We start from the raw sequence: 12,711 nt of genomic DNA, 5'->3' as shown, positions 1-12,711 counted from the left end.
TGGGAGGGAGTCATCAGTAAGAAAACTACCAAAAACAGCATCAAAGACAATACCAGGAACAAACGTGTATTGCGTTCTGGCTCCTGTGGATTCCTTGCTCTACAGGGACCATCTCACCGATCCCTGACCACAGGCCTCTGGTGTCCTCCCTCATGTTGTCCCCGTATGGCAGATGAAGATGAGAAAGCCAGGGAGATGAACGGTCACCGGGTTGGTGAGTGAAGGGAGGTGGAATTTGAACTAGGTCACACTAGCTCTAAAGCTGAGAGAGGCATGGACATATATACACTACCAAACGTGAAATAGCTAGCTAGTGGGAAGCAGCCGCATAGCACAGGGAGATCAGCTCGGTGCTTTGTGACCGCCTGGAGGGGTGGGATGGGGAGGGTGGGAGGGAGGGAGACGCAAGAGGGAAGAGATATGGGAACATATGTATATGTATAACTGATTCACTTTGTTACACAGCAGAAACTAACACACCATTGTAAAGCAATTATACTCCAATAAAGATGTTAAAAAATAATAAAAAATAAATAAATAAAGCCATGTGCTGGGCCGCTTCATAGGAACTTGCAACACTTCTCATCCTGGTTGCTCTCCTGGCGTGAGTAGTGGGGTGGTGAGCACCCCAGAACGGGGAATGTGGTAAGAACACAGCAGGCTCTTGACATCAAAAGAAAGGAGATGTTGCAAGATGGCCAAGGGCAGCCGTGCATGTGTGTGCGCGTGTGCGTGCCCGCCCTAAGGGATGGGCACTCTCGGGGTTGTGGATGTTTGCCACCTTGCTGGCCAAAGGGGTCAGAAACCCAATCAAGGTGAGCAAAGTGTAATCCCAGGATGGTGGGGCTGCCGAGAAACTGACTGAAAGTGAGCCGTGCGCATCCACAGGGGAGCAGGGCGGGACTTATGGTTCAGCCCTGTCTTGGGCAGAGACTCCCAAGCCTGGAAGTGCTGTGGCCGGCTGTCTCCACAGCATTAAAGATGACAAATTTTCGTTTGGCTTTCTGACATGCCAGGCTCTGTGCCCATGCCAGCCACCACCTGAGGACGCGGAGAGCCTGGAGGGGGAGGGTGCGTCTCCAGGCTCTCCCTAGATCCAGGCGGGTTGTTCCTGAGGGCTGCCCGGACCCTGTGCTTCACTTTCTTGGGCAGCTATGACCCCTCCATGACCGGTCCATTCTCCTGGGTACTTCGCATGGTCTCCTTGGAAGGTTTCTTAGCAAGAAGCAGCAGGCGGCCAGTCTAAGGTGACTGGGCTGCAGCCCCATAGGTGAGCTGAGGCCCCCGAGGCTCACCTCCAAGTTCTCATAAGACCCTTTGGGAGAAGGTGCAAGTTACGGGGTAGACGATCAAGAGAACCGCCCACCCATGCTCGGACACTCCCATTACCGCTCACCTAGCTCGTGGCCATAGGCTGCCTCCGTGCCCCCACCCCGCCCCCAATCCATTCTACTCCTTGTGGCTCTATGCTGGGCGTGTGGTGGGCCCTTGATTGCTATTTGTCCAGAATCGCTTCCCAACCTTTAGCCTGGCATTCAAGGCCTGTGGGATCTGGCCCTGGACACCCTTCCCGCACTGCCTACTGAATCTCCCTCCACTCTCTCTGCTGCTCACTTCTTCCCGAACACGCCACGGGCTGCCACACCTTCAGGTCTTGGCTAATGTTGTCCCCTCTGCTTGGAATGCTTTTCCCACCCTCTCCACCTGGCAAACTCCTACTCATCCTCCAACACTCAGGTCAAATGTCACCTGTTTGGTGGAGCCTTCCTGACACATTCAGGCCTCACCTACACTCCCCTGGGCTCCGCGGTCCTGGTGCACACTGACGGGAGAGACCAACCCTAGGACTGTACTTCTCTGGTTTCATCCTGAACCATGGGAAGAGGTCTAAAGACAAGAAGAGAAGAAGTGAGAAAATGAGAAGAGGGAGGCAAAAAGGAGGGCAAAGAGCTCCGTAAGTGATGGATCACCAGCTGGACCGCCCGCCTCAGGATAGCAGGGGGGTCCATCATGCACAGAAAAAAAAAGAACACATGTTCCACCGCTCAGATTTGTATTCCTACAAGAGTGGAACAGACAGTGGGGTTCAGGGAAATGGGCCCGGGGCCTGGGTGATTAAGAACCACTCCCCTGCCCCTAAGAGAGGCCTGGTGGTTGTACCTCACAGGGCAGAGGCCCCAAAGCGAATGCCGCTCTGAGGGGTGAGAAGCTGCACCCTGGGGTCTGAGGGCCTATTAGGGAACTCAGTGGCAGTGTAGGTCTTTATGCTTAAAAACAAGGAAGTAGGTAACTTTCTCTGCAGCCTACACAATGCCAAGGCCAGGGGAGAAGCGGAACGCTGTCATGAAAGCCTTGCGGTTGGCCCGGCTGTGGGCATCTGTGCCCACCAGCACTGGGCCAAGCTCAGCTCAGTGGTCGCAGTTCCCCTAAGGGCCTGTGCCCTCACTGCCTCTGTGCTGCCCTCGGACTGAGGCAGATGTTTTGCTGGCCCTGTGGCTTCCTGTGTCTCAGCTGGGGATGCCTTCTACCAGGCCTCCACTCCTACAGTCCTCAGAGGTCCCGGGCCAGGCCAGGTAACTGGGCTGTAGACCCTGAAGGCAAAGGTGACCAAGGTTTCACACTTGAGGAGCCCTGGGCTACCGGCAGAACAAAGAGGGGACGAGTGAATGCAGCCAAGTGTTCCAGATGCCATGGAAAACAGCTAGAAAGTCTGGTGAGATCAGTGGGTGAATGTTTTTGTGGCATCCTAAAGACGGGCTGTTGGACAGCCGTTCAATCTGGAGTTTTCAATGAATTTTTAATAAGTAGGAAAATTCTCATTGTATAATGTAAAGGAAAAAGCAAGTTACAGGCAAACTTGGAAGCACTATAGAACATATGCTTTTTCTACACATATTTTAAAAATATTAAACATATACATACTACAAATATGTCTGAGAACCTCTGCAAATCTAACCCCTATCTATCACCGCTTTCTCTAGATTCCTTTTGCACTCAGAATCAACTGCATGCAGTTTAGTGCTGAACTGCCCCCTAGGTTAGTTTTGTGGGCCCAAGCTTATACCTACATAGACCTTTGAACGTTGGCTTTTCCAAGGCCAAACTCAGACTTTCTTACATCAGCTCACGAGCAACCATTCTGGGCGATCACGTGGTGCTGAGCCTGTAGGTCAGTAGTCCCGTTTCAGCAACATCATCCCTGTCTGAACAGCAGGGCTTGTGCAATGATTTGGATATTTATGACATTCTATTCATTTTGTAAAAAGTGAGTGGAGTGCCAGAAAAAGAACCACTGCTGACACTAGTGATAGAAGACACATGTGCCTCATAAACTTATTCCAACTATGAGATCACCAGGTGGGGATCACCAGGTGGGGAGTCAGAGCCTGGCCGGTGGCGGGTCGGGAGCGGGAACCAGGGCTTAGGGAGGAGGCTGAGCTGTGTGCAGAGATAAGCGTCTGCTGCCTGCAAAGTCCGGCTGACCTTCTGCTCCTATCACGGAGATTCCCCGGCAGCCTTTCACTAAACCCCCTTTTATCTAAGCTCGTTTGAGTGGGTTTCACTTTTCTGCCACAAGAGTGCCTTGCCTAGAACAACGTGTGGTGCGCTGGGCACAATGCCTGGTGTGTCTGGGCCCTTGGCAAGTGCTGCTCTTCGCATATTTATCATCACAACCGCAGGTGAGGGTCAGGGAGGTCTGCACATCCCAGAGCCAGGGCCTCTGGCCTCCGACAGGATGTGCCCTTTCAGCTCCGGGTCTCCATCCATTCTGGGGAAGGACTGAAAAGTTAACCATTCCTCGGCTCCAGGGAAAACCTCGCTTCTGACCTTCAGCCCTTGGGGGCACCAGGCCTGATCAGAACCCTCTGGTTCTTGGGATTTCCCTGGCAGTCCAGTGGTTAAGACTCTGTGCTTCCAATGCAGGGGGCGCGGGTTCGATCCCTGGTCGGGGAACTAAGATCCCACGTGCCACATGGCATGGCCAAAAAATTTAAAAAAAAAGAACCCTGATTCCTAAGCTTCAATGCACTCAGATTTCATTTAAATACCCCTTCCCAAGGAAGTGAATGCTGACACACAATCTGGACTGCCGCCTGCTTCCCAGAGGGCACCTCCCCCCTCACTTCCTCAACGTGCTCGAGGTGAAGCTCACCCAGGATAGAAGGGCTTGTCTATTCCAGAAAGGAATGTGCTTCTCTCCAGAGGAGCAGCTTGTCTTTCATACAGCCGTTCCTAGGGCTTAGGGGCAGCCCTGCCCCCGCCCCCACCCCCACCCAGGGTGAGAGGAAACTGCGGGTCCCTGGGGCAGTGGGTCTTAGGGATGCCTGCTTCAACCTACCCACAGTGAGGCTGCTAACCGACACTCCTCTCAGAGGTAAGCCTCTCTGAATGGAGCCCATGCATCTCACTTGCCCTCCCAACTTGGCCTCAAAACTGGCAGCTGACTGCTCGCTGCAAAAAAACTGAGAAGGTCATGAGGTGCAGCTGAGGGGCAGTGGAGGGGCTGAGCTGGGAGTCAGAAGCCCCTGGCACACATCCCAGCTTTGCTCTTGCCTGCCTGGAGCATCTTGGACAAGTTTCTCAGCTGTGCTAAGAACTGACTTTCTATCTTTAAAACGGGGATGCAAGGATTGCACAAGATAGTGCCAAGGGCGTGGCAATGAAAGCGTCACCTGTGCCATTTTAGATCTTAGGAGGGGCGTCACTTGGACTGTATGAGTTACAAGACTCTCACCTGTCCCACATGAAGCTTCTGGAAGGGTAAGAGCCCAACAACTATAACATCTGGGGCCCAAGTTCAGGGTTTATTCCCAATATGAACTGAAAACTGGCCCTGAAGTTTATAAACTGGGTCAGCCAGACCTAGGAGAGCCTGGATAAGGAGTTAAGGGGCAGCACAAGCTAGTGGGTGAGGGCTGGAGCCCAGCTGCCCAGCCCTCCATGGACCCTGTGACACTGGACATGTCACTCAACCCCTCGTGTCTGTTTCTTCTGCCATAAAGTGGGGATCACAATAACAGAACCTGCTTTACAGGGTTGTTTGAAGATCTGATGAATCAATGCAGATAAAGAGGTCAGTGCTCATTAAATGCGGACATCCGGGGGCCTGGACTCCTCCTACTTCCTGGCCTTTGACCACGAGCTGCCTGTGGCATCTCTTGCATTGTTGTCTAGAGGCCTCTCTGGGTGGTGGACAGTGGCTGGCTTGGGAACCAGGGGGTCTCGCCTCTGATCCCAGGTCTGCCTCTCACTTCCTCTACGCCCTGGGCCTGCCCTCTCCATCACCCTCTCCTCCATTCAACCACCACTGGTGAAAATGTACTGCTGTGCTCAGCCACGTGTGATGCAGGTTCCTGGGTATGGTTTAGACTTTTTAATAAAAAAATTGAGGTATAGTTGACTTACAATATTATGTTAGTTTCAGAGGCACAATATAGTGATTCAAAATTTTAATAGATGATACTCCATTTAAAGTTACTATAAAATATTGGCTATATTCCCTGTGTGGTTTAGTCTTGATAAGGACTTATTAACTGCTTTGTTCATAACGAGACCTGGCCTCTGCCTAGGATTGGGGGCCCGCGGAGGCGGCTGGCTTGTCTTCCTGGCAGCTCCAGACTTGGTGAGCTTGGGCTCCCTGAGGGTTAGCATGGTGAGGCCATGTCAGAGGTTGGCACTGGCTCAGCGAAGCCCATCACATGGAAAGGGCCCAGTAAACATGAGCTCTTCTTACTATTATGTGGAAGGGCTGGGATCAGAAACGCTCTTGTCCTTTACCCTCCCCTCGTCACCACTCAAAAGGTCAGAGGGTAAGGGGCAGGGTGGGTGTGCTGAATCAGGTGGTTGGGCAGGGGCAGGCCAAGGGAGTGGGGGGCACACTCTAGCTCACGATCACGTTCGCGCTGCTTTTCCTTCTGACGAGGGCGGGGCTGGGGGCCAGGGCTGTGGCAGCTGCTGGCCCCCAGGTTCCTGGCCATTGCTGAGGAGTCCCCTGGCGTTTGGTCCAGCTTCTCCCGGGCCACGCCCTGCCACCAGGTCAGCCTGTGTGGGTCCTGACCAGACCCAGCTCCCTTAGACCCAGAAAGGCTGTGCATCAGACCTCCTGACAGCTGTTAAGGGCGCCACTCCGAAAAGAGGGAGAATCTCCCTGCTACAGGGGCTCAGCACCTGGGGCAGGGGTGCAGGTGGTCCCGTGGGAGCTGGGACTCAGGATCCAGCTTGGGGTCAGCCTGAGGGGCCGCCCATCTGCACAGGCGGTCAGCAGGGGGCAATCCAGGGGCTCCATTTCCTAAGGCCCAGCCACCTCCCCTGACCCCAGAGGGGACTTACCCAGGCCCAGGCTGGAGATGGTCTTGAGGTCTGTGAAGCTGCTGGCCTCAAGGATGGCCTGGGGCAGCCTCAGCTTGAAGGGCAGTAAATCTCTGTGGAGACACGAGGGGTCGGAGGTCAAGTCCGAGGAGGGGCCTGTGTGTCCATTCTCAGCCCCCCACCGCCCCCAAATCCTCAGCCCATAAAGGAAGAACCCTGGCAACCCTGCTGGCGGCTGGGAGCGCCACACAGACTGGAAACTTCCCTGGGGCCGAGGGGAGGAGCCCTGAGGCTGAGGGAGCAACCAATCAGATCCGGGTCCTGTGCCTGCACTGGCCCCAGAGATGCTAAGACCCTCCTTGGGCATGGAGGGGGTGGGGGGAGAGGCTTTATCCCCAGTTTTCTTGGCCCTGGAAGTCCAGGCAGCTTCTTCTAAAGGTGCTATTCTGGGTAAGGCGAGTGACCCACCCCTTCCAGTCCTCTGACCCCCGCTGCTCCACGCTGAGACGTGCAGTGGGCACACAGCCAGACTCCCCTGGTGAAACTACAGCCAGGTACCCGCTGGTGAGCACACAGCCAGACAGACACCCCTGACGACACACTCAGCCAGCTCTATCTGCTGCCTTTGGTCTGAATGGGGATCTTTTCAGAGATCTCTCCAGAGATCTCCCAGAAGGGATCTAGACACCCTCCCCCTTTATTGCACAGATGGGGAAACTGAGGCCCAGAGAGGGAAAGGAAGATGTCCAGGCCTGGACACACGGTGGGTGGAGGGCAGAGTGTGCTGAGCCCCAGGCCTCCTGACTTCAAGCCCAGGGCTGTTCCGTGGGGCAGGAAGTGGAGTGTGGCCCTGCAGGGGCCCCAGGATGGCTGGTCCCAATTCTACGTCTCAGCCTGGCATTCAAGGCCCGTCACAGTCTGACCCCGACCCCCTTTTCCAGCCGTATCCCCAGCCCTGACAACCTTCTCCCTAAACCCTGATTCCAGTCATTGAAATCCCATCCGTCCAGGCCCACTGACAGCCTTGCATGATGGCCGTCTGTCCCCGGGGGTCTTCATGGCCTTACTGTCTATAACGCACCCTCTGTCTCCTCCCTTTGAACTACGTGAGAGCCCTGGAAGTTCCTGGAAGGGGCGGGCAGCTTTTCACATCTCTGATGCCCCCAGAGCCCTTAGCACACACCACAGAGGCTCAAAGAGTGTTTGCCGAATGGACCCGTCTAAACTTCGGGAACTGGATCGGGGGAGAGCAGGGCAGAGGCCGCCTGGGATGCGGGTCGCCGGGGAGCTTCCCAGACCACCTCTGCCCATCAATACAGGCTGTGCTGCTCTGCGGGGTGCCCCCACCCCTTCATGGGAAGCGTTTTCACGGGGGAAAACACTCTGCTTATGGAATAGCAGGATGGGGGAAGGTGGGAGAAGATTCTGGGCCCTTTTTTGAGTTCCTGGGTTGTGGCCTTCGACTTCTCCATTGTCAATGGGGTGGGCGTGGCCCGTCGATCTTTGCTTCATTGTCATAGTTGTGTGATTCTGAGCATCTGAGGCCGTCTGTGGGCCTCCTGTCAGCCCTTCCAGCCAGGCCAGGCCTGGACCCAGATCGGACGGGCCCTCAGTGCACCATCCCCACCTCAGGCCCTGCCCGGTCACCACTACCCCAATCTCTAAGTTTGAAGGGTGGCAGAATTCATCCTGGTGTTGCCTGTCTACCTGGTTGGCTGTCTGGCCTGCCACTGGGGTTTCCAAAGGTTCCTGGGCCACTACATGTACTGAAATGGCCAGCAGAATCGCTCGGCTCATCTGGCAGCCACCCCCGACCACCAGGGCAATCTCTGACACCCCCTCCCCACCTCCTCTGTGTACCGCTCAAGATGCTGCAGTGGTGGCTGCCGACCACAGCCCAGTCCGGGACCCCGGCGTCCAGGGCCTGCCCCAGCCTGCTCCCTGCTCCTGCCCACCACAGAGCCTTCCCTTGCACTCGGGGCCTCCTCGCTGCCTCCCAAAATGTCATCTTCCTACAGTGAATGTCCCCTGCTCATTCCCACCTCTGAGCTCTGCAGAGAGGGAACGCCCCCCTCGTCCCTTCCACCTACGTCTACTTAGACTCTACACATCCGCACCATGGACCCCCTCCTTCTCCAGAAGCCAGTACTGCTTAAGGATTTCATGCACGTCTGCCAGCCCACCTCCAGCATCCAGTTCAGCCCTTTATCCAGGGGCCACCTCTTCTGATCCAAGGAAATGCATACACAGGATGGGGGTGTTCGTTGAGCATCTACTATGTGCCAAGTATCGGGCCGGGTGTTACCCAGTTTGGGCCTTATATCACATCATATTATTATTACTACTACCGTAACACAGCAACCCTACGGACAGGTATGAATACTTTTGTATTAGTTAATTCTGGATCAGCTCCTGGGGGAGCTGCTAAGATGCGGATTCTCAGATCCACGCCCACGGGTTCTCAGTGTTGAGTCTGAGTGTGGGTCAGGAATCCACATTTTTAAACACCTCCCTGGCACCACCGTGCAGGGTTAGAAAGAGCTCTGTGGGCAGCGTGCAGCACAAGCTTGACTCAACAGACGCCTGGTCCACAGAGCTGGTTGTAGCAGTCACTGCCACGGTCCCACCGGACCCCTTGGATGCCTTTCACCAGCTCTATGCACCCATAGCCCAGCCTTGGAGGGGTTTGCTCCTGAGGGCCAGCACCTGTGACCCTCAGAGGCTTGTCCTGACACACTGGAGCCTCACTGCCTGCCCTAGTGGCCCTACAGAGAGCCACAAATGCCTGGGTGTGCTGGCTTGGGGGTACAGAAGCCCAGCCCTGTGGCTTTATAGTGGACCCCGAGGTCTGCTTTATGCTCCAGAGCTGCTGGACGGATCTGGCTGAGGCTGGGACGGCCCCTGCAATGGACCCTTGCCTTGCTGGGTTTCTCTCCGGTCCCTGTCCTGCTCCCCACTCCCTTGTCGCTTCCTCCTTGGGGGCAGGTGCTTTAGCGACCCCTGCACATGGATCCTCCTTTCCAAGTGTGCCCCTAGGAGACCCCCAGCTAAGCTGTTACTATCATTTTCTTAGAAGCAGTTCCCAAACCCTGGTTTGCAGAGAGCCTTGTTATAAATGCAGATTGTCTGTCCCTTTATCTCACTTCTTCCTCCAGCATCTACGGCATGGGTATTATCGTTCCCATTTTACCAAAGAGGTAGTTGAGAGATTACGATTAGCTCAAATTCTGGGCTCTGCAATTACATCATCATTCATTCATTCATTCACTCGCTCGAAGCACCTAGCATGGGCCAAACACTAGACTAGTGCCTTCTACTAAGGTAGAACTCAGAATAGGAAAGGGCCTGACTCTGAGAGCTTGACATGTCATAACGTACAAAGGGTCAGGGAGCCACTGATGCTTTGCTTTGTGGGCCTAGAAGGACACGCTAGGTCATCAGAATCATCGTGGAGCGCACACAGTGGGGCGGCTGTAGAAAAGATCATGGACCTTGGAGCTCTATCTACTTTGAATCCCCAAGCTGCCATTTACCAGGTACGCGACGTTTAGCAACTTCTCTCAGTCTCGGCTTCCTCATCTGTAAAATGGGACTAACAAGAGCGCTTACCGGGTGGAATTATTTGCAAGATTTAAGAAGATAATGGATATAGAGCTCTAGCACCATGCTGGGTACCTGGAGAGCCCTCAACAGGCAGCAGCTTATTATCAGCATCACCTGTTCTGCCCACGGGGTCCAGGAGGGTCCTGGTAGATGGGGGGTGGTGGTGTTCTGGGTTGAGTGTGGCTTTCACCAGAGGCAACATGAATGGTCTCTTTGAAGCAGGGGGAGGTGAGCCTGGGGCCCTGGACCCCAAGACATCTTGCCCAGCTCTGCTTAAGTCCCTGTAGCTTAAGCCATTGGTTTTTGGCACCAGAATGTATTTTTCAATTCGTGTTGACCTGCGACCAGTCCTGAATAAATAGAGCAGCTCTGAGGGTGGTTACCAGACACCCTCTCCACCCAGCAGCTGCTTCACAATCACAAGCCCTCTCCCACGGAGGGAGGGTATCAGCCCTTCCTACTGTTCCTACAGGAAGTTCCTTCTATAACTCCTCTAACGGGGCGGGTCAGGTCCTCACAGGACTCCAAGCTGTCCTGGAAGCCGGAATACAGGAAGCTGCTATGACGGGCAGTGAGCCCAGGGGACAGGTGGTGGTGAGGGAGGGGACTTTACCTGCCGGTCCAAGCAAGCAGCAGAGCCAGCACCCCCCTTCACAGTTACCAGGGTGAAGCCAGGGGACTGTCCCCTCTCTCTGCATCCTGTGGGTGGCACACTTCCCTCTGGGAGCTTCCCTGTGACACCCCCGTCCCCACCCAAGGTTGCATGGACATCTGTCGCCATCAGATGCCCTCCTGGGGGCCTGGGCTACTCACCTACTGACACAGTAGAATGCGATCAGTCTGAAGATGTCCTCAAACACAAGAACCGAGCCTTCCAGGTACAATACTGAGGAGAGATGACAGAGGCCTTGTATGAGTGTCCCTGTCAAAGGGGAGGAAGGTCCCTGGGGAGGACGTGTCTGCTCTGTGCTCACTGTAGGTCACGGCACCTGCTGCAGCCCCCGGCCTGCTGCGGCCGCATGTACATCAGCTGCCCATTGGACCACAGGGAGGTGAGAAAATGAGCTTCTGTGGTGTTAAGCCACTGAGATTTCAGGGGCCTTTCTATTATAGCAGATGGTGTTACCTTAACTAATACACACTCCTCATTTTGAGCAAAATAACGCAAAAGACTCTAGATTATAAAAGCAGAATTTTAAAACGTCTTGAGGGAATTCCCTGGCGGTCTGGTGGTTAGGACTCGGCGCTTTCACTGCTGAGGGTGCAGGTTCAATCCCTGGTCCGGGAACTAAGATCCCGCCAGTTGCACAGCGTGGTCAAAAAAAAAGAAAAAAAGAAAAGTCGTGAATTAAACTTTCAAAGTCATCTCCACTTGACAATTCTGAGGGCTGTGAGGGGCCAGCAGGAGGACAGTTTCCCTGTTCTGCTGTGGCCTCCAGGAAGTTCATTGGTCCAGGGGTGCTGGGCTGGGGCCACTGGCCTTTTGCCCAAGAACCCCAGGGCCTGTTAGAACCTCACTTGATTTGGCTGCACATGTAATCCAAGAGTGAGGGTGACCCCAATATTTTTCAGCTTTGACAAGGAAGAGGGATCAAAGCATTTGCCCAAGAGCCCATCCCAGGGTGGATATGGCTGCTTGGAGGGACAGGGCGCCGGGGTATGGCAGTCAGTGCCCGAAGCTGGGGTGGACTGCCCAAAGGAAAGCGTGGCACCCCACCATGCACTGCTGCAGAGCCCCAGGGCGAGGGGCCCAGACCACCTGGGCGAGCTGCTCATCAGGGGTCTCAGCAGCCGTCCATCCGCTCACCTCCTGACTCTCATCCCAGGGCTCCATATGCCCAACAGGTGATGCTCCCTGCACGTGGGACCCCACAGTGTACTTTCTTGGGCCTCAGAGGAGCCAGGAAATATGTGTGCATCACACTTCAGTTCCAATTTCCTGAGATTCTTCTAGCGTCCACGGGGCAGAGGGGGAAGGCAGGACCCGGGTTCCAGGCCTGGCTCCAACCCTGGGATCAGCAGTGTGACTCTGGGTACACTCCTTCCCCTCTCAGCACCTCAGATCCTCCACCTGCAAAGGCAAAGAGCCCTTCCAACCCTAAACGCTCGCGCATCTAGGTGATAGCAACCTGCTGTCCTATTTTCAAAGCCTAGGACAGCTTTCCACTGCGTTGGTGATCTGCGAGGTGGTCACAGGGGACACGTGAACCAACACGTTTTGTTCTCATCGCTTAATACATTCCTTCCTTCCTTCTAGTACTATTGCACTGTTCTACACAGTTAACATGATTTTTTATTTTTTATTTTATTTTTATTTTATTTTTTTTTGCGGTACGCAGGCCTCTCACTGTTGTGGCCTCTCCCGTTGCGGAGCACAGGCTCCGGATGCGCAGGCTCAGCGGCCATGGCTCACGGGCCCAGCCGCTCCGCGGCATGTGGGATCTTCCCGGACCGGGGCACGAACCCGTGTCCCCTGCATCGGCAGGCGGACTCTCAACCACTGCGCCACCAGGGAAGCCCAACGTGATTTTTTAAAAGATTACATTCATCATTTATTTATGGCAAAGAGACCATGGTATCCCATTTGGATAGACATAAAAATTTAAAAGGGAGTTTAAAGAAAAATATTAGATAGATTACAGTACACGGAGGTACCGGGAAGATGCCCATAAAGGGTAAGTCTGAGAAACATCAGCGCACGGAATTACCAGCCTCTATGAGTTAATGGCCATGAGGCAGCCCATGGCGCCACCTAGTGGCACATTAGTGCATCGCCCACTCTCTCCACAGGAAGCAGCA

At 54.6% G+C, this 12,711-nt stretch overlaps 1 protein-coding gene across 2 annotated transcripts in view; it reads right to left on the bottom strand.

The window, feature by feature from the left end:
- Positions 1–12,711, bottom strand: part of RIN3 (Ras and Rab interactor 3) — a 123,840-nt gene that overhangs the window by 27,113 nt on the left and 84,016 nt on the right. For both annotated transcript variants that reach the window (XM_082619530.1, XM_082619529.1), the window contains exons 4-5: positions 10,726–10,798; positions 6,331–6,422 (exon numbers count right to left, since the gene is read on the bottom strand). In XM_082619530.1, the coding sequence (XP_082475656.1) occupies positions 6,331–6,422; positions 10,726–10,798 (165 nt within the window). The remainder of the gene's footprint in view (positions 1–6,330; positions 6,423–10,725; positions 10,799–12,711) is intronic.

Source organism: Mesoplodon mirus (assembly GCF_964341445.2).
Source record: "Mesoplodon mirus genome assembly, chromosome: 4".
NCBI classification, from domain to species: Eukaryota; Metazoa; Chordata; class Mammalia; order Artiodactyla; family Ziphiidae; genus Mesoplodon; species Mesoplodon mirus.
This window is presented reverse-complemented; position numbering and strand designations above follow the sequence as displayed.